Here is a 22,836-nt window from a genome sequence, read left to right as displayed (position 1 = left end):
TAAAGGAGTTTCTTCCCTGTTATTTTCTAGGAGTTTTATGGTATCAGATCTTATGTTTAATCCTTTTTAAATTAATTTTTATGAGTAGTATAAGAAAGGTATCAAATTTCATTGCTTTGCATGTGGTTATCCAATTTTCCACACATCATTTAGTGATCAGTGAGACACTACCCTTTCCCCATTGAGTTCCTTTCCCCATTGAGTTTTCTTCACTTCCTTGTCAAATATTAAGTGACCATAAACACAAGGGTTCATTTCTGGGTTCTCTATTTTGTTCCATTGATCTATGTGTCTGTTTTAATGCCTATACCATGCTATTTTAATTGCTGTACTTTCATAGTATAATTAAAAATTATGAAGTGTTAGGCTTCCAGCTTTGTTCTTTCCCATGGTTGCTTTGGCTATATGAGGTCCTTTCTGGTTTCATACAAATTTTAGGATCTTTCACCTCCTTTGTTAAATTTATTCTTAAGCATTTTATTGATTTTGATGCTACTGTGAATGGGATGGTGTTTTCTTTAATTTCTTTTTCAGATGTTTTGTTGTTAGTGTACAGAAACACCACTGATTTCTGTATGCTGATTTTATGTCCTTCAACTTTACTACTGTATTTGCTGATTACTTTTTTGGTTAAGTCATTAGGGTTTTCTACATATAAAATAGTATCATCTGTAAATAGTGACAATTTTATTTTCATTCTAACTTGGATTCCTTTTATTTCTTTGTGTTGCCTGATTCCACTGGCTAGGACTTCTAACACTATGTTGAGTGAGAGTGGTGAGAGTGGGCACCCTTTTCGTGTTCCTGATCTTAAAGGAGAAGCATTCAGTTTTTCACTGTTGAGTATAATGGTAGCTGTGTGTTTTTCTTATATGGCCTTTATTGTGTTGAGGTACGTTCTTTCTGTACTGAATATTTTGAGGGTTTCTATCACGAAAGGATGTCTACAACCTCCATCTTAACTGTCTCTGGGACAATATGAGAGGGAAAGAACAACTCAAAGGCCTCTTGGAATAAAGAATGTTAATTGTATTTTATGTTCTGCTGAACATATTTAAAATGACATTGTGTGCGTTGATATGATACGGAGGTACAGGGAGTAGCAATATATATCTTTCCAATGCTGAAATTGACTGTTCCTTCCATGCTCCTCACAGGCAGCCCTGGAAGCATTAGATGAACTGAATCTGTTTGGTGTGAAAGGTGGGCCCCAATCAGTTATTCACGTCCTTGCTGATGAAGTTCAACACTGCCAGGTAAAAAAATAATCACATTATAGAAAATTTTATTGTAACTCAAATTCAGACTTAGTATGGACTTTAAAATGAAGAAACGTGATTGAGAACACATAATCTTATTTATTACCATGTGTTAAAATGTCTTATCAAACATCCTGTAGCAAGATAAGCCTGATATAGCATTAGCTATAACATAGATCATAGTCTTGTTATCTCACCCATAGTTATAAAGAGATCCCATTATAGTATATGGAACTCTTCAGTGTTGTCATATCAAGTTTTTGGACTCTGCTCCTGTATCTCCTTTTTTAGGTATAGCAGGAGAGTAAGAGGTGATTGATTTTGTGTGTTCTTGATAGTGGCTCTGAAACATTCCCTTGTCCCAGGTTTAAATGTTTGGAGTTTAGACTGGTTAAATGGTAAATGCATATCTTCAGTTTTGTTTAGGATTACTCTGTATATTGAAAGATTAAGGTTCTTCTCACTGGCAAGATGATTTTTCTTCTCTTCTTCAAACCCTGATTAGACACCCATTGTGTTATAGTGAATATGAACTCACCTTCTAATTGTAAAAACACAAAACTTCTTATAGAAAAAAATAAATATAAAGGATATACGAGCTGAACCTTCCATTTCCTTCTTCTCAGCAGCTGCATTTTCTCTTATCTTTATGCTTAATAGTTGCTAATAGAATAACAGGATTGTGGGTGGGTTAATGATGTTAAGAGTATTCTGTATCCATTAGCATCTGCTTAAAAATCAGGATTGGAAAGCATTGAGAGCAGGATTGAAACAAGGGATAACTTGCAGAAATAGGTAGTTTTTAAAGCTATCACCATTGAATACTGTGTAGATTTTCTTCTGAATGATCCTCTTCTACATAAATCTTTTGAAACTGAATCTGTTAGTTTTACAACCCTGAGTTATTCACTAATGTGCCACATTTGATTTTTTTTCTCTTAGTCTATTCTTAACTCCATACTCCCTCGGGCTTCAACATCTAAGGAGGTTGATGCTAGTCTACTTTCAGTTATTTCCTTCCCAGCCTTTGCAGTGGAAGATAATCAGTTGGTGGAGATCACAAAACAGGAAATCATCACCAAGCTTCAGGTATGTCTATATGAGCCTCTTTTCTTTAGGGTTTTTACTTTAAGGGGAAATTATTATCTTTGGGGGCCTTGAGAATGACCTGTGTCAATGATTTAACCAAGTGACAGGGTTAATATCACCAGTAATAAGGTGTGTTGGCATCACGTATTCCTGATACATTGCACTGAGAAGTGCACAGCTCCTCTTTGACATCCTTCCCAATACTGTATAACCTCAATCGAATCATTCGAAAACATCAGACAAAACCAAATTGAGGGACATTTTACAAAATATCTGACACACACACTTCAAAAGGGTCAAGGTGACATTTTTTAAACAAGAAAAGCCTGAGGAAGTGTTGCAGATTGAGAGAGACTAAGGAGACATGACAACTAAATGCATTGGGATCCTGAATTGGATTCTGGAACAGAAAAAGGCCATTAGTGGAAAAAGTGGTGAAATCCAGATAAATTCTGCACTTTCGTTAATAGTGTTGTACCAAGGTGAATTTTTTAGTTTTGATAAATATTCTCTAGTTATGTAAGATGGTTAATATAAGGGGAAATTGGTAGAAGGGTATATAGAGACTCTCTGGACTGTTCTTGCAACTCTTCTGTAACTTTCAAACTACCTCCAGAAAATTTTAAATATGATTTCTTTTTTTTTTTTAAAGCCTGGGGTGTCTTATAAGCTATGTGAGCAAGAACTCATAGATTACTAATTGAGGTGTCAGATATTTGTCCCAATGTTGGAAAGCCACGGAGAGGATAATATTAGGAACTCTGTTTTAAGGAAGAGCCTGTAACTTAGCACTGCCTTGAAATCAGGTTGCTGAAATCAGTTTCTGCTGCTGGGTTGTTATCAGGGTTTTTTGAATTATTATTTTTTATTTTTTAATTTTTGATCTATTTATTGTTTTTCTATTACAGTTGTCCCACTTTTTCTCCCATTTCTCCCCACCACCCAGCCCACCCCTTCTCCCAGTCAATCCCCACCTTGTTATTCATGTCCATGGGTTATTTATACTAGTTCCTTTACTAAGCCCTTCCCCTACTTACCTCCCTCTCCTTCCTCCCTCCCTAATTATATTTTTTAAGTAATTGTGTCCATATTGGTGACAGGTTGGCACATGTAGCTGTTGCAAAAGATGTGGTTTTTAAAATTTTTCAGTTACAGTTTATATTCAATATTATTTTCTATTAGTTTCAGGTTGATAGTGGTTAGACAATCATATAATTTACAAAGTGTTCCCCCCTGACATTTCCAGTACCCACTTGGCACCATACTGTACTTTACATCCTCATGACTATTTTGTAACTACCAATCTAGACTTCTCAGTTCCTTCACCTTTTCCACCCAGTCCCCCAAACTCCCTCCCATCTGGCAACCATCAATATATCTCTGTATCTATGAGTCTGTTTATATTTTGTTTTATAGATTCCACATATAAGTGAAATTATTTGGTATTTGTTTTTTAAGACTGACTTATTTCACTTAGCATAATAGCCTCTAGGTCCATCTTTGATGTCACAAATGGTAAGATTTTATTTTTTATGGCTGAGTATTCCATCGTATATGTGTACTGCAGCTTTTTTATCCACTCATTTATTGATGGGCACTTAGTTGCTTCCATAGCTTGGCTACTTTAAATAATGTTGCAGTGAATACAAGGATGCATATATTCTTTCAAATTAGTGTTTTGGATTTCACTGAATATATACCCAGAAGTGGAATCACTGGGTCATAAGGCAGTTCCATTTTTAATCTTCTGAGGAACTTCCATACTGTTTTCCACAGTGGCTGCACCAGTCTGCATTCTCACCAACAGTGCACGACGGTTCCCTTTTCACCACATCCTCGCCAGCACTTGTTGTTTGTTGATTTGTTGATGATGGCCATTCTGACTGGTGTAAAGTGGTATCTCATTGTGGTTTTTATTTGCATCTCTCTGATAGCCAGTGATGTTGAGCATCTTTTCATATGTCTATTGGCTATCTATATGTCTTCTTTGAAGAAGTGTCTATTCAGGTCCTTTATCAATTAATTGGATTGTTTTTTATTTTTGTTTTTGCTTTTTGTTTTTTTTTTTGGTTTTCAATTGTATGAGTTTTTAAAAAAATAAATTTTGGCCATTAACCCCTTATTAGATGTATCTTTGGCAAATATGTTCTCTCTTTCAGTGAACTGTTTTTTCATTTTGTTGATGGTTTCCTTCACTGTGCGCAAAGTTTTTAGTTTGATATAGTCCATTTAGTTAATTTTTTCTTTTGTTTCCCTTGCTTGAGGAGATATATCAGAAAAAATATTACTTAGAGAAATGTCTGAGATTTTACTGCCTATGTTTTCTTCTAAGAATTTTCTGGTTTAAAATCTTATATTTAAGTCTTAATCCATTTTAAGTTTATTTTAGTATATCATATTAGAAGGTGGTCTAGTTTCATGTCTTTGCACCTACCTGTACAATTTTCCCAACACAATTTATTTAATAGACTGTTTTTACCCCACTTATGTTCTTGCCTCCTTTGTCTAACATTAATTGACCATATAGGTGTAGGATTATTTCTGGCTCTATTCCGTTTCATTGATCTATATGTCTGTATTTATGCCAGTAGCATGCTGTTTTGATACCATAGCCTTGTTGTGTAAAAAACTTTGTTTTTTCTCAAGATTGCTGTGTCTACTGGGGGTCTTTTGTGGTTCCATATAAATTTTTGGATTATTTGTTCTAGATCTGTGAAATACATAATTGGTATTTTGATAGGACTTGCATTGACTTTATAGCTTGCTTTGGGTAGTATGAACCTTTTAACAATGTTAATTCTTTCTATCCATGAACACAGTATATACTTCCATTTATTTGCATCTTCTTCAATTTTTTCCTTCACTGTCTTATAATCTTCTGAGTAAAGGTCTTTTACCTCCTTGGTTAAATTTATTCCTAAGTATTTTTTGATGCATTTGTAAATGGGATTGTTTTCTTAGTTTTAGTTTCTTATAGTTCATTATTGGTGTATAGACATGCCATCAATTTATAGATATTTATTTTGTATCCTACTACTTTACTGAATTTAATGATCACTTCTAACTGTAATTTTTTGTGGAAGCTTTAGGGTTATCTATGTACAGAATCATGTCATCTGTAAATAATGAAAGTTTTACTTCTTTCTTTCCAAGTTGGATGCCTTTTATTTCTTCTTACCTGATTGCTATGGCTAGGATTTCCAGTATTATGTTAAGAGTAGCAAAAATAAACATCCATGTCTTGTTCTTGATCTTAAGGGGAATGCTTGTAGTTTTTTTTCCATTGAGTATGATGTTAGCAGTGGGCCTATCATAAATGGCCATTATGTTGAGATATGTTCTCATTATTCCCACTTTGCTGAGAGTTTTTATCATAAATATGTACTGGTTCAATCACATGCTTTTTCTGCATCTATTGCTATGATCACATGATTTTTATCCTTCATTTTGTTTATATGATGTACCATATTAATTGACTTGGGGATATTGTACTATCCTTGTGTCCCAGAAATAAATCCCACTTGATCATGGTTTATGATCTTTTTTCATGTATTGCTGGATTTGGTTTGCTAATATTTTGTTGAGGACTTTTGCATCTATGTTCATCAAGGATATTGGCCTATAATTTTATTTGTTTGTAGTGTCTTAATCTGGTTTTGGAATCAGGATAACATTGGCCTTATAAAATGAGCTTGGGAGTCTTCTCTTGAACATTTCAGAATAGTTTGAGGAGAGGTATTACTTCTTCTTTCAATGTTTGGTAAATTTCACCTTTGAAGCCATTTGGTCCAGGACTTTTGTTTGTTGGAAATTTTCTATTACTGCTTCAATTTCATTGGTTGTAATTGGTCTGTTCATATTTTGTTTCTTCTTGGTTCAGTTTTAGAAGATATATATTTCTATGAATTTATTCAGATTGTCCAATTTTTTGGCATATAGTTATTTGTAATATTTTCTTATGAACATTTGTATTTATATGGTATCAGTTGATACTTCTCTTTCATTTGCAATTTTATTCATTTCGGCCCTCTCTTTTTTTTTTTCTTGATTAGTCTGGTTAAAGGTTCATCAATCTTGTTTACCTTTTCAAAGAACCAGCTCTTGGTTTCATTGATCTTTTGTAGTTTTTAGTCTCTATGTCATTTATTTCCACTCTAATCTTTATTATTTCCCTTTTTCTACTCACTTTGGGATTTGTTTGTTGTTGTTTTTCTAGCTTCTTTAAGTATATGGTTAGATTGTTTATTTGAGATTTTTCTTGTTTCTTGAGGTAATCCTGTAATACTATGAATTTCCCTCTTAGGACTGCTTTCACTGTGTGTGATAGATTTTGGGTTGTTGTGTTCCCATTTTTGTTTGTCTCAGGATATCTTTTGATTTCTTCCTGATCTCATTGTTAACTGATTTACCATTTAGTAATATGTTATTTAGCCTCTGTGTGTTTGTGTTTTTGTTTTCTTGTAATTGATTACTAATGTCATACCATTGTTGTCAGAGAAGTTGCTTGATATGACTTCAGTTTTCTTAAATTTACTGAGACTTGTTTTGTGTCCAACATGTGGCCTATCCTAGAAAATGTTCTATGTCTAATTGAAAAGAATGTGTATTCTGCTGTATTGGGGTAAAATGCTCTGAGGATATCAATTAAATCCATATGACCTGGTGCGTCATTTAAGGCCATTGTTTTCTTGTTGATTTTATGTCTGGAAGATGTATCCATTGATGTCAATGTGGTGTTAAAATCCCCTACTATGAATGTATTACTGTCGATCTCTCTCTTTATGTCCATCAAGATTTGCTTTATATATTTAGATCCTCCTATATTGGGGCCATAAATGTCTACAAGGGTTACAGCAAATTACGTATTTCTGAATAATTACATGGCTGGACCAATGTGCATACTTCTGACCTTTTGTCTCTGCATTCTCAGGGTCGTTATGGTTGCTGTCGCTTTCTACGAGATGGATATAAAACTCCTAAAGAGGTAGGTTCCTTCTCCCCAAAGTGATTCCAAGGTAAAATGTTCACTACTGCCTGCAGCCTCATTCAGAGAAAATACCTACCTCATTCATGCTGCTTAAAATAATCACTAAACAATATAACAATACCTGATGTTTTCTACTTTTGTTGGGCTTAGTAGCTAAGTTCTGTTCTGGATTAAGTAAAATAGAGGAGGTATAGTTCTTCCATCTTTTGCAGTTTCTTGGTTTCAGGTTGGATGCTGAAATCAGTGGATAAAAGTTTAGGCAGAAACACAATATTTGCATAGTCTCAAAGTGTCTTCCCCCCAAATATTTAATAATGATATAGGTTAAAATCTTTCCATTAGAGCTTTCTGGCCCCCTTCTACTTTTGCAGTTGGTTAGTTCTAAACAGTTTGTGATCTTGAAAAATTAATTTCCTTTTGTGACACTTGTAAAAAGTTTTCATTGGATCAGTTGGTTGGAGCATCATCCTGTACACCAAAAGATTATGGGTCCGATTGCCAGTCAGGGCACATACCTATGTTGCGGGTTTGATCCCCACATACAGGTGGCAACTGATTGATCTTTCTCTCTGACATCAGTGTCTCTCTCCCTTCCTCCCGTCCTCTCTCTCTAAAATCAGTGATCATATCTTCGGGTGAGGATTGAAAAAAATTTAAATATATTTAAAATTTTCTCCTTGGAAATATCAATGGAGAAAATTAAGTATTATTAACTGGAATGAATGATCAATAAGAAGCACTTTCATTGACCGTGTAAACATCATTTAATGATTAGATTTGCTGGTTGAGAACCAACTCATGTGGTCTACTTCCTCTCTTAACCTTTATTTTCTCTGTTTACTTCTGCCCCTACCAATCTACTAAAATTATGTTCTGAAACATTATCATAAGCTACTAAGTGATTAATCCAATCACCTTTCCTCAATCCTTATTCCACTTGACTTCTATGTTGCACATCAGTAATAACTATCCCTATGTTTTCTTGAAACTTGTTTCTTATTTCAGTTTTCACAACATTGCACCATCCTAATTCTTTTCCTCTTTCTGTTCTTCACTCACCAAACTGTAAGCGTTTCCCAAGAATCTGTTCTTTGGCCATTCATTCATTGTATATATGTACTGCATGTATAATTTTTGCCTCGTGTATCACCTCATGAGGATGATTCCAAACCCTCATCTCTTTGTTTCTTTATGATTTTATATTATACAAGTATTATCTTTGTTATGACCTTAGAAAATGGAGAAAAATTGTACTGAAGGAAATGTCTAGAATTTTTCATCCACATATTGATAGTTTTTGATATTTTAATCTATATTCTGGTTATCTGTTTTTTTAAACATTATTTGTATTATTTACACTATTACAGTTATCCTCATTTTTCCCCTTTGCCCACCTCCACCCAGCCATCGCCTCCCCCATCCCTCAGCCCCATCAAAATACTATTGTGTGTGTCTATGGGTCATGCATATCTGTTCTTTGGCTAATCCCTTCTCCTTTTTTCATCCAGTCCCCCCACCCTCCTCCCTTCTGATAGCTGTCAGTCCATGTATCCATATCTCTGCTTCTATTTTGTTTGACAGTTTATTTTATTCATTAGAGTCTACATATAAGTGAGATTGTGTGGTATTTGTTATTCTCTGATTGGCTTATTTTGCTTAGCATAATAATCTCCAGGTCTATCTGTGCTGTTGCAAAAGTTCAGATTTCTTTCTTTTTATGGCCATGTAGTATTCCATTGTGTAAATGTACCACAGCTTTTTTAAACCACTCATCTACTTGGGACACTTGGGCTGCTTTTAAATCTTGGCTACTGTAAATAACACTGCAGTGAACCTAGGGGTGCATATATTCTTTTGAATTAGTGTTTCAGGATTCTTAGGGTATAATCCCAGCAGTGGGAATTGCTGGGTCAAAAGGCAGCTCCATTTTTACTTTTTAAAGGAAACTCTGTACTGTTTTCCACAGTGGCTGAACCAGTCTGCATTCCCATCAGTAGTGCACTGGGATTCCCCTTTCTCCACATCTTTGCCAGCACTTTTTGTTTGTCGACTTATTAATAGTAGCAAATTCTGGCAGGCATAAGGTGATACCTCATTGTTGTTTTAATTTGCATCTCTCTGATGATTACTGATGTAATTTCATTAGTTGTAATCAGTCTGTTTAGGTTTTCTGATTCTTATTGATTGAGTTTGGGAAGGTTGTGTGTTTCTAAAAATTTATCCATTTAGTCTAATTTGACCAATTTTTTGGCATATAGTTATTCATAGTATTTTCTTACAATTCCTTGTATTTCCGTGATACCAATTGTTACTTCTCCTCTTTCATTTCTGATTTTATATTTGAGCCCTCTTTTTTTCTTGATGAGTCTGGTTAAAGGTTCATTAGTCTTGTTTATATTTTCAAATAACCAGCTCTTGAATTTTTCAATCTTCTTTATTGTTTTCTTTTTTAGTCTCTGTGTCATTTATTCCACTCTGATATTTATTATTTCCTTCCTTCTATTCACTCTGGGATTTTTTTTTTTCTAGTTCTTTTAGGTTAGGGTTAGATTGTTTACTTGATATTTTTCTTGCTTCCTGAGATGGGCCTGTAATGCCATAAACTTTCCTCCCAGGACTGCTTTCACTATGTCTCACAAATTTTGGTCCGTGTGTATTCATTTTCAGTTGTTCCAGGTAATTTTTTATTTATTCCTTGATCTCATTGATAACTTATTCATTGTTGAATGACATGCTATTTAGCCTCCATGTATTTGAGTTTTTTTGATTGAAGTTGATTTGTAGTTTCATGTCATTATGATCTGAGAAAATGCTTGATATGTTTTCAGTCTTATCAAATTTGTTATGACTTTTTTTGTGTCCTAACATGTGGTCCATATTCATGAATGTTCCATGTGCACTTGAGAAGGATGTATATTCTGCTGCTTTGAGATGAAATGTTCTATAAATATCAATTAAATCCATTCAGTATAGTGTTTCATTTATGGTCATTGTTTCTTGATGACTTTTTTATCTGGAAGATCCATTTATTGATAACAATGGGGTGTTAAAATTTCTCAGTATGACTGTATTGCTGTTGATCTCTTTCTTAAAGTTCACCTAGATTTTCTTTATATACTTAAGTGCTCCTATTGCACACCCTCACCTCTTGCTGTCTTCTAAATGTTTCTGTTCATGCTACTACCTAAAACTTAAGAAATATAAAATCAAACTCAAGTTTATTAAAGATTAATGTCACTCCTTCATACACATGCCTGTATTTTTATTATTATCCCAGTTCTAGTAATTAGAAGTCACATCACAAAGCACTGGCTGAGGCAAAGTAGTACGTAAGCGATCTGCCTTCTCTGAAACAAACCATCAATAGTGAAAGGTTATATTGTAATACCTGTGATCTAAAGATGTATATCTGACCTTGGAGTGATAAGACAGGCTATGTTTATTATGCTTTTACCAGGATCCAAATCGTCTATACTATGAACCAGCTGAACTGAAGTTATTTGAAAACATAGAGTGTGAATGGCCATTGTTCTGGACATACTTTATCCTTGATGGGGTCTTCACTGGCAATGCAGAACAGGTAATGCACTGGGGAAAAAACTTTTTAGCAGAATGTTCTTATTATGTCTTCCTCCTTCAGCTAATGGTTGTGCCAACCCTGTGCCCAAATGGAAATCTTCCTTAATAAGGAGGAAATAGAGCTGTCTTTTAGAGACTCATAGTTGAGGGCACTAGGTTAGGATTTGGAAGACCTAGATATTGCCATCACTCGGACTTGACTGTTAACAAATATAGGAAGCAAAATAGCAAGCCCTGTCTACTTGCCACAGTCATTAGTGGCACTCAAATTTACTTCCTGACTTTGTATGTATTTTTAAAGTTAAACCTTAGATATGATGTTCTTACTTTAGCCAAAAATAATAATTAAAAAACCAACATTGCACTCATACCTGTCCTCACCCCTCAAAACACAGTCATTATTGCTTTTTAGCTACATGAACAAAGTAGTTTAGGAACCATCTTTGGAAAACCATGAGATTGGCAAACTAAGTCAAGTAAATTTAGTGTCAGGAGTTCTACAAATTGGCTATGGTCTAGAGTTGGACATAAATCCAATGTAGTTGGAAGTCACTTATACTTGGCTACCTAAAATACCATTTTCATAGAGTTACACTAATGTTTCAGGGGTCGCAAGTGCTTTTTACTCTAAATTTTAGCAAATTATAAAGTATCCATTTTTGAGCAAGCAAATAAGATAAGCAGTAATAAAAATAACCTGCCCTATTTTCATCATCCTGATTGGATTCTAGCATTTTTTCTCAGTCCTTCTCAAATTCTACAAAATTATTTATCAAAATCTTTGCTTGCTCAAAAAAATTCATTTATCTAATATGCCTATTAAGTATAAGATTCATTTATCAAATATATCTACTAAGTATAAAGCACATTTAGTTTATTTGAAGTTGGAAGCAGGAACAGGTTGGAAAGACCCGGAATATATATATATTTGGCCTCACTAGTGACCATGAAGTAATCCAAGTGTTGTCATTGACTTCTTCAGTTTCTCTGTGTGTAACAATTAGGATAATTTTTGTCTATTAAGTGAATAAGAAGATATTTCTAAAGTTCTTTGAATTTCACAGATAAAGGCATGTTGTAAGTGCAAGTTAGCATCAGTTAAGCTATAATGAGACAAATGTTTCTTAAAAATCACCATGTTCTGCATATTTAGAAATAGAAACTATAGGACTTATGGAAAAATAACATTGAGACAAAACATTTAGAAAGTTGGTCAGAAGTACATATAAAATGATAGGACTCTAATAAAAATAGTATCACAGCTTCGTACAAGTTAAATGGTTAAGAAATACAATAGCTATGACACTTGTACCTTGAAAAGACCTGAAGTTTGCTTGTGGTTATGTGCACCCACATTTCTACCAGCGCACCCTGGCTCCCAAGTCCATTGTTTTGTGTGCCAGAGGAAGAGAACAAAAGACAGCTAGTAAGAGAGTGAGAGGAAAGATAAAAAGAACATGGCACAGAGAGGAAAAGTAAAAATAGACTGAGAAGAAAGAGGGAAAATTAAAGAGAAGGGAATGCACAGAGCCATTCAGCCAGGGTAGCCATGAGAAAAGAGCAGCTCAGGAGTTATGAAGTAATGGAAGGGGGATATCTGAAATCAGATGGGAAGTTGTAGCACCACATGCAGGTGGTGTGGTTCACTGTCCTCCTGAAGTATGTCTATGTATATGTGTTGTATGATTTTTCATGACTCAGTTCAGCTAAATGTGTTCTCAGTCGAAATTTTGCATGAGCATATGTGAAATTCATGTTATGCTTAAATTGTTCCCTAATATGTCAAATGCATTGAAACAAATTTGTGTTTTCGAAACAACTGTTAAGCAGAACTTACTATATTTTTTCCACCATCAATTGTAGTGTTTTTTTAAAACTTTTTATGTATTAACTCTTTATGTGTACAGCAAATTGTTAAGCAAAAAAATGTGTAAACTTGACCATAACATAAACTTAATTTGGCAGGTAAGATAGAGTTTTAAAAGCCAGTACTTATAAAGTGAAGGAACTATCCTTAGGGTAGTACATAGTGGATAGAAATAGGCCTGTAAAGGCAGGCTGACTTGGACTCAAATCTGGGGTCAACCTTGCATTTGCTGTGTGATTCTCCACAAATTCATAACCTCCGAGAGCCTTAATTTCCCTGTAAAAAGTTTGTAATTATACATACCTCCTAGGATGGTTATTAAAATTAAATGTGTTAAAGCATACAAAACCCTTAGCACAGTATCTGGCCTACAATAAGCATTTAGTAAATGCTACTTCCCTTTCTTTTCCCTTTTACTAGGTGAATATGTTCCTTTCCAATAGGACCTTCTTTGGCTACAGCCCTTCCCTAGATCCCCAAAGGGAACTTTCTCTATTTTTTTTTCTCCCTTTCTTATACCTACAGGTTCAAGAATATAGAGAGGCTCTTGAAGAAGTCCTCATCAAGGGCAAAAATGGAGTCCCACTTCTGCCAGAGCTGTACAGCGTTCCCCTTGACAAGGTGAGCTGGACAGTGCTGAACATGGAGCTGGGAGAAGAGGAGCAGTACCTCGATAGGACTGCCTCGTTTCAGTCAAATAATTTTTTACCACCTTCTGATTTTCATGTTCTAAAAGTTTGCCTTTAGGTATAGGACAATAAAAATACAATTTTGTTCTGTTGAAAATAAGTGTTTAGCCCTGGCTGGTGTGGCTCAGCGGATTGAGCACTGGCCTGCGAACCAGAGTCTCTGGTTTGATTCCTAGTCAGGGCACGTGCCTGGGTTGCAGGCCAGGTCCCTGGATTGGGGGCACATGAGAGACAACCACACATTGATGTTTCTTTCCCTCTCATTCTCCCTCCCTTCTCCTCTCTCTAAAAATAAATAAATAAAATCTTAAAAAAAAAAGGAAAAGAAAGGAAGTGTTTAAAGCAGTCTCAGTTAAGACATTGTTGCACAACATGACAAGAATAAGACCTAATCTTAGGGTGGTAGTTTCAAGGGTATATACTTATCCTCAAAATCACCAAGATTGATATATTAAATATATATGGCCTTTGTCTATGTCAACCATAACTCACTTAAAAAAATAAAATTAATTGTTCAGAGTCTGATTTTCTAAAAAGGCCAAAACTTAAATTTGAGAATGTTATGGAGATCAGTAGGCAGAACCAGAGTGGTGTTCTCTGTGAACTTTCAGGATTTGATATTCTTTGCTCTGAGGCCAGTAATCTGGGATAGATTGAGTAGATCGGTCTTGGAAAAAAGTGTTTCCATTTTCCCAGAATGCCAGTCAGGAGTTATTGTTCTTCTCCATTGCAAGAGACTATTAGCCACGGGAGAGATGCCGTCTTCCATTGTGGTGGGAATGGAGAGAATAAGCTCCTAGCAATATCGACAGCATTACCAGAGAGCTGTTAGAAATGCAGATTTTAGGCCTTCCCCCAGACCTACTCAGCAGAGGACAAGATCCTTAGGTGATTTGTTTTCACATACAGGGAGAGGACTACTGTCCTAAATTGTAGTCATAGTGCTTGACTTTTCAGTGCATTGCATATGTGAATTTTATGGGGTGTGAATCACAACCCAGACTCAGTCTTTTTATTGCCCAGTATCTTAAACCTTCTATCACCCTTAATGTGGCCTCTTCACATCTTTTCTTTTAGGTTGATGAAGAATATGAAAATCCTCACACTGTGGACCGAGTCCCCATGGGCAAGTTGCCACACATGTGGGGTCAGTCTCTGTACATTTTAGGAAGCTTGATGGCAGAGGTAAGGGGAAACTTCAGGGCTCTTTTTCTGCCTTAGTCACTATCGTAATCAGATTTGTGAGTAGCTCATTAAACCTTTTGCCTTTTGTATTCTGTGTTAATTATAGAATTTCCTCCAGGTCCTTAGAGTGGGAACATGACCAGTCCTTGATAAAAATCTTTCCCCCTGGCAACCATGTCCCTCATGCTGCCCAGGGCATCCCACCTTGGCACTGTACCTGCAGCTGCCGTGGGATCAGGCCCTAGATCTTTCCCTTTCAAAACGCCCCCTAATGCCTTGCCTGGTGACTGATGAATGGAGTTGTACTTAGTATAGCTGCTAATGGATTTAAGTGCTAACGTTTCTAAGCAACATGTTTCATTCTTTAAGCGAATAAACTGATAAGATCATTTTAGTCACCATGAAAAGTACTAACACCAGTTTTATGTATGTATATATATATATGTATGTATGTATGTATTATGTATTAGTAAGGAGCTCTTTAAGTGTTTCACATATTAAATTCTGTTGAGACAGCTCTTATTGAGGCACTCAGAACTTTCTTTCCAGTGTATTTGTGACATTTTGAGCATATAGGAAGGGTTATTTTTCTCAAAGTCTTCCAGATTTACTGACAAATATATTTCAACATTGTGGGTTGTTATGATAATCCATAACCCTGGCTCCTAGAGGATCTAGGATGGGACTTAGCTATCCTTTCTGACCCAGACTCTTTGATCTATTTATATATGACTGTTGACTTTCTGCAACTGGGTTTGTTTGTTTTATTTTGTTTTTCCAGCTCTGTTGATATATAATTGACACACATCACTCTGAGTTTCAGGGTACAGTGTATCAACCAATGGTTGTTGGTACCAATTCAATGCCAACAAGAATCCCCAATTTGGGGTGCAGTGACGGAAGAAATTTTGTTTAGTGAGAACACCTCAAATGTGATACAACACAGCTATGAAAACAGTATAGCTGTGGAACAGCTCAATAGTATTACAGCTCAATTATGGAGTAGCAAGGCTGTAGAACACCAGGGCTGTGAGGCAGCTCTGGGTGAGGCAGCCCTGAGGCAAGGCCCCTCTCCTGATAGAAACAGCTAAGCTCTGATCTGCCTACTTTGCCCCTCTCCACACCAGTCTGCTTCACACTACCCTGCTTTGTTGTGTCTGCTATTTTACGCTCTGGTCCAGCAAGATTTTTTTGGTGTTTCCTCTGCAGTATTTCAGCTCAGCCAGGGAAACAATGTCTTCAGTCTTCTGTGGAAAGGGAAAGTGCACTCTCTGAGTCGGAGGGGAGTGACTTACATAGAGAGAAGTCTGCACCCCTGGTGTCTGATTGGTCTGTCCTCATGCAAATCCTCACAGTTTGATTTGTCCAAAAGACACTATCCTGATTGGTCAGAATGGAGCTACTGATTGGTCAGTGAAGATGTTGATGGTGGGGGGGCATATAGCTGCACAGCTCTGATTGGCTGGGGAAAGTCTTAGTCCTATTTGTCAAAATAGGATTCCAGGAACTCCTTTATAAAGTGTGAGAGGTCCCTGTTTAGAAACAGCTTCTAGGCTCTGCTTTTATATTTGAGCCCAGTTAGCCGTCAGGAGCCCTTTTGGTAGGTATCTTCTTTCTCAGGGTCCACAAGCACAAAAGTTTGATTATCTGTAGTTGACATTAATATGGATGTAGCAATAATGGGCAGAAAGATTTGTTTAAAGTAATACTTCCCTTGCTTTGGTCAGTGTGGCTCAGTTAGTAGGAGCATCCTCTTGTAAACTGAAAGGTTGCAGGTTCAATTCCAGGTCAGGATACATGCCTAAGTTGCAGGTTCAACCCCACTTGGGGCATGTATGAGAGGCAACTGATCAGTTTATCACTTGCATTGATGTTTCTCTCCCTCAATTTCCCTCCCTTGCCCTCTCTCTAAAATCAATAATCATGTCCTCGGGTGAGGATAAAAAAAGATTAAAAAAATAAAGTAATACATCCCTGGTGAGTTTCTCACTCAATTAAAATAAATTAAATGGTATGAAAGAAAGCAGATGAATAGTTTTCCTAAGGGTAAAACAGATGAGTTCATCCCATTTCATCAAGGATAGAAACTCAAATCAAGTCAAAAGATATCTGCTGAGCAAAAAACATGGCAAATACATGAATAAATGAGAAATCATTAGGACTAATGAGTTAAAATATTGATAAGAAGCATTGTGATAAAATATACTTAAAAAAAAAAAAAGCATTGTGGTCTGATTGTCTAATCATTCATGTCCAGAGAAAGTAGAACTAAAAAGCTTTCTGTTTATCATTTATACCTTATATATTTCCAAAAAAAAAAAAAAAAAGGATTTGTGGCAGCCTTTAGACATTAACTCCACATAAAATTAATTTGGATGTGAATTCAGGAGTTCCAACATTTTCATACAGTGAAGGTATTTATTTCCTTTTCATGCCTGCCTTTTACATGTTATGGTACAGGGATATGGTACTAGTATGTTGTTTCTCCTGAAACATTAGCTTTTTGAGATATAATAATTTGAGTTTTTATGGTTTTTCTTTAGGGATTTTTAGCTCCTGGAGAAATTGATCCCCTGAATCGTAGGTTTTCAACTGTGCCAAAGCCAGATGTTGTGGTTCAAGGTATGTATTCTTATTCTTAGCAACAGGAACTTTATATTAAAGATCTGGTTTGGCCAATAAATGGTGACTTTATTCCTTATCATGTATTTTGTTAGGCTTCGAAAAGTATAGAATAAACTTGGTTCTGTTTGGTTTCAAAATTGTTATTAATCTTAATTATGAAAAATGCTTAATAAATGATGTTATTTGACACTTTTAAAAATTCAACACATATTTATTCACCTAATTAATTGAACAAGACAGCAACAAAGTTAATTTACAATGAGACTCTCTTCACTCTTGCAATATTGAGGTGTATGTAGTTCCCCTGTACCCCTCCTCACAACACACCCACATTCTTTTTTCATTCCTGTGCTTTATGATCATTTTGGACCTTCTACCTAAGATGGCTTTCCCATTCCTAGTCCCTTCTTTCTCCTGGATAATTTATTGATTACTTGAAACTCAGTTTAAACATCAAATCTTCTGGGAAGCCCTTTGTGAAACCACTCCATACCAACTCCAGACTAGATAGGTATCACTCTTGAGTGGTCTCATAATGTTTTGTTCATACCTCTATTTACCCAGCGGGTTATTTTAGAATCAGTTTATGTGTGTGTTACTTTCATTACATTATGAGCTCCTAAGGGAGAAAGAAAGTTATTCATCTCTATATCCCTAGTGCCTAGCATAGTACCTCATCCATTTAGATGCTTAGTAAATGTTTCTTAATGGATGGATGGATGACCACATGTGTTTCCCTGGAGTTTTCTCAGCCCATTATCATTCTTCCTCTGTACATTTTCCTGTGGAATCTTTTCCCTTTTCATGTTTCCAATAAAGTCAATAAAAATTTTTTAAGAAAGAAGTAATCAAGATGGTATTCTATCTAGGGGCCTATGAAATTACCATATCCTGCATATCCTGTCTCAGACTAGAGCAATGTAACACCATGATGTTCCTAAGGTAGAAAAACACACAAAATATAATGGCAAGGGGCAGCAAAATATCAATTTGTTAACTAGTCTTTTGCCCAGGAGACTCAACATAAAGAATACCAGTAAACTGGAATGAACCAAATGGTACTTTCATTTTCCCATTAACCCAATTCAACACATATACCAGCACTAGAGGAGCGGGAATAGGGTGCATGTTTGTCCTTGGTACTTAGCATCAAGACAGCTGAGGCCCCACTAAGATTATTGGCCCCCAGTCAGGTATCTGTCTCATAGAGGGAGAGTAAATAGAAGTGTCAGGAAGCTGGCCTGGTCACCTCCCTTGTAAGTATGATTACTACTTCAGAGACAGGAATATAAGGGATACAAAATGGAGCTGTCCAGGTTGTCAGGCTCTGAGTCTAGAAAAGTATTACCCCCTAAACCCCCTCCCCCAAACAACTACACACAATTTCAACTATGGTGTCTCAATTCTTTATCCTTAATTTAACTTGCCTTCTGCCGTTCTCTATCTATACAGCAATTCTTGTCATTGGTGTGCTCTTTATTACCCTTATAATCTTAGCCCTGGTCTTAAGGGTATGGATATGAAAGAGCCTTTGAGAATCAACTTTCACCAAAGCTGTAATACACCTCATGTTGGGTTTTTTTTCCTATTAAAACATGGAATCCCAGCTATAAAGACAATGTGGCATTCTCTAGGAACACATAGATACTTGGCCAAAAACCAGAATGTGATACTCTGGTCATGAGATCTTTTTTCCTTTTTCATCTATATACTATCATTATGTACCTAGCACGATGATTGCTTCATTAGATTTCTCCAATTATTATTGATTTCCTCCCCTTTTCTTTCTCTTCCCTGCAAAAAAATAATGTGGCCTGAGACATTTTAGGTTCTTACTGAAATAAAATTTTCTGTTGACCTCATCTTCTTTCTTTCTTACAGTTTCCATTCTAGCTGAGACAGAAGAAATTAAGGCCATTTTAAAGGACAAGGGAATTGATGTGGAGACCATTGCTGAGGTTTACCCCATCAGAGTACAACCAGCTCGTATTCTCAGCCACATTTATTCCAGCCTAGGTAAGGAGATTGGTCAGACTGCTAGAATCAAAGCATTATTTGATACAAGCTGGTTTCTTTCTTTTTTATTTTATCTTGATCTTGTATTGTCTTACTAAGCTGGATCTTAGAAGGAATTTGGAGTCTCTGGAATCTGAGTTTCTAACATTATAAATCCTGAGCAAGCTTGGTAATTTCAAGTGTGTTTTATGAACTCTTTGGTACATAGGGCATGACTGTCACCAGGCAATATTTTGTCTCCATTCCAAGTATGTGCTTAACTAACATGTTCACCCCTTTCTCGGGACTTATATTTTCATTTTGAATACATGCTAATTTTACATAGAGTAATAACCAATGAACTTGTTTTTAGGTCTTTTATGCTTTGTCATGTAACGAATTGGTTGACAATATAAAGAAATTCTACTTCTTAATATAATACTTATTTTTAATTAGTACTTATTTATATTCAATTTCTATATTAAACTTTGTGATGGACACATTAAACAAATTACTACAAATTACAAGTTTATACAGCTTATTACAAATTTCACATTAAACAAAGCACTACACTATTAACTAAAAAAAGATATTCAGAATTTCTAAACTACCCTTGTGGAAGGCTAAATAATGGTTCCCAAAGATACCCAGGTCTTAATTCTTGAACCTGTGAAGATTACCTTATATGGCAACAGAGATTTTGAAGGTATGATTAAATTAAGGGGCTTGTGATGAGGAGGATTACCTTATATTATCCAGGTAGACCTTAAGTCTAATCACAAGTGTCCTTATAAAAGGAAAGTGGAGGGAGACGAGACTATAGAAGTAGGAGATGTGACAACAGAAACAAGATATGGGAGTGATGTGGCTGTGAACCAAAGATTTCTAAGGAATGCCCACAGCCTCTAGAAGTTAGAATTGGCAAGAAGAAACCTATCCTACTGTCACCTGGATTTTATCTTACTCCTGTAGACTTATTTGAACCTCGGGCCTCCAGAACTATAAGAGAATAAATATGTGTAGTTTAAGTCACTAAGTTTGTGGCAATTTGTTACAGCAGACATGGGAAAGTGATAGACATTTTGGTACTTGGGAAGTGGGGTTTTGCTGTAACGAATATATGAAAGTGTTGACGTAGCTTTGGAATTGGGTAATGGATAGAGCCTGGAAGAACTTTGGGTCACAGGATAGGAAAATGTCCAGACTGCCTTAAACAAACTGTTATAGAGGCATTGATGGTAAGGGCTCAGAAGGAAATAAGGAACATGTTATTGGAAACTTGAAGAAAAGGATCTTTGTTATATAATGACAGAAAACTTAGCTGAATTATGTCCTATAATTATGTGGAAAACAGAACTATAAATGTTGACCTTGGATATTTAGCTGAGGTGTTTTCCAAGCAAAGAGTTGAAATCATGGCCTGATTTTTTTTCTTGCCGCTTATAGTACAATGCAAGAGAAAAGAGATAAATTGAGGGATGAAAGTTAAGGGGGAAAAAAGCAGGACTTGATGAAATTCTCTACCTATGGTAATCAAAACAGTATAATGCCGGCATAAAAATAAGCACATAGACAAATGGAACAGAATTGAGAGTCCATAAAGACACCCACATATATGTGGTCAACTAATATGTGACAAGGGAACCAAGACTTCCCAATGGGGAAAGCATAGTCTCTGTCAAATGGTGCTGGGAAACTGGGTAGCCACAGGCAAAAGAATGAAATGGGACCTGCTCTCTTATACATTTACAAAAGAATAACTCAAAATGGATTATGGATTTAAATATAAGACCTGATGCCATAAAACTTGTAGAAGAAGAGATAAGGAAAAAGCTTCTTGATATCAGTCTTAATAGTGAGTTTCTGGACATGACACCAACAGCACCAGCAACAAAAGCAAATGCCAGCAACTGGGACTATTGTATAGCAAACTAAAAAGCTTCTGCACAGCAAAAGAAACAATCAAAAAAAGAAAAGGTAACCTATATAATAGAATGGAAGAAAATACTTTAAACCATATATCTAATAACCGGTTAATATCCAAAATAGATAAGGAAGTCATGCAGCTCAGTAACAGAAATGCAGATGATTTGATTAAAAATGGACAGAGGGCTTGAATAGGCATTTTTCCAGTCATACCCATGGCCAACAAATGCATACATGGAAAGGTGCTCCACATTACTAATCATCAAGGAAATGCAAATGAAAGCCACAATATGATATCACTTCACACCTGCTGGGATGGCTATTATAAAAAAATAAATGAATAAAACAAGCGATAAGAAATGCTGGCAAGGATGTGGAGAAAGAGGAACCCTTGTGCACTGTTGGTGAGAATGTAAATTGGTATAGCCATTACAGAAAATAGTACAGAGTGTCCTCGAAAAATTGAGAATAGAACCAACAATTCCCACATTTGGATATGTATCAACGGAGATAAAGTCACTATCTCAAAGAAATATCTGCACACTTATGTTTATTGAAGCATTTAAGTTAAACAGAAAAAGACAAATACTGTGTGATATCACTTGTATGTGGAATCTAAAAACATCAGACCCACAGAACCAGAGTAGAATAGTGGTTACCAAGGGTTGAGGAAATAGGGGAATACTTGTCAAAGGGTACTAACTTTAAATTATAAGATGTACAGCATGGTGACTATACTTACCAATATCATATTGTGGACTTGAAAGTTACTATGAGAATAGAGCTTAATGTTCTCACCATAATGACAACAAAATGGCAGCTATGTGAAGGATGTCTTAACTAACCTTATTATGGTAGACATTTCATAATGTATATGTATGAGTATCAAATCATCACATTTTACACCTTAAACATACACAGTGTTACAGGTCAGTTATGTCTCAATGCCATTGAAGTATTCTGGTTGTTGCCAGAGTGTAATGGGGAGTTATTGTTTAATAAATATGAAGTTTGTGTTTGGGATGGTAGAAACATTCTGGATATGGATGGTGGTTATGGTTGCAGAACAGTGTGAATGTACTTAGTGCTACATAGCTATATATTTAAAATGGTAAATTTTATTTAGTACAATAAAAATAAATTAAAATTTAAATCTATTTTAAAATACAGATAATTCAGTTTTGGAGATATCAGACAGGACTTTTATAAACTATGCTAATATATTAAAAAATAAACTTAGAAGATGAATTTTACTGGAAAATTGGAATGTATAAAAAATGGTCAAATGGAATCCCAAAACTAAAAAATATGATAACTGAAATTAAGAATGTAATGAATGAGATTAATACCATATGAAAAAAAAAAAACCATATGAGACACAACAAAAGAGAGGATTAATGAACTGAAAAATCACTCAGTAGGAAATATCCAAATTAAAGGATAGAAAATTGAAAGAGCATTAAAAGACAGATATAATGAAAAGATCTGGAGTCTAAGAACAAGAGAAAAAGATGAAACAAAGTATTTTAAGAAAGAATGACCAAAATTTTTTCAAAACTGACTAAAGATATCAAAGTCACACAGAGGCTAAAAATCTGTGAGCAAGATAAACACAAAGAAAACCAAACCTTAGCA

General features: G+C 35.5%; 1 protein-coding gene across 2 annotated transcripts in view; it reads left to right on the top strand.

Moving 5' to 3' along the window:
• Positions 1-22,836, top strand: part of PHKA1 (phosphorylase kinase regulatory subunit alpha 1) — a 99,859-nt gene that overhangs the window by 25,325 nt on the left and 51,698 nt on the right. For both annotated transcript variants that reach the window (XM_090265288.1, XM_090265287.1), the window contains exons 7-14: positions 1,158-1,256; positions 2,202-2,348; positions 7,279-7,332; positions 10,793-10,915; positions 13,307-13,402; positions 14,548-14,655; positions 17,199-17,277; positions 19,162-19,296. In XM_090265288.1, coding sequence (XP_090121414.1) covers positions 1,158-1,256; positions 2,202-2,348; positions 7,279-7,332; positions 10,793-10,915; positions 13,307-13,402; positions 14,548-14,655; positions 17,199-17,277; positions 19,162-19,296 — 841 coding nt within the window. The remainder of the gene's footprint in view (positions 1-1,157; positions 1,257-2,201; positions 2,349-7,278; positions 7,333-10,792; positions 10,916-13,306; positions 13,403-14,547; positions 14,656-17,198; positions 17,278-19,161; positions 19,297-22,836) is intronic.

The sequence above is a fragment of the Furipterus horrens genome, unplaced genomic scaffold, assembly GCF_987537825.1.
Source record: "Furipterus horrens unplaced genomic scaffold, mFurHor1.1.pri manual_scaffold_17, whole genome shotgun sequence".
Taxonomy (NCBI): domain Eukaryota; kingdom Metazoa; phylum Chordata; class Mammalia; order Chiroptera; family Furipteridae; genus Furipterus; species Furipterus horrens.
Note: the sequence above shows the minus strand (reverse complement) of the source record. Positions and strands in the feature narration are given on the sequence as shown.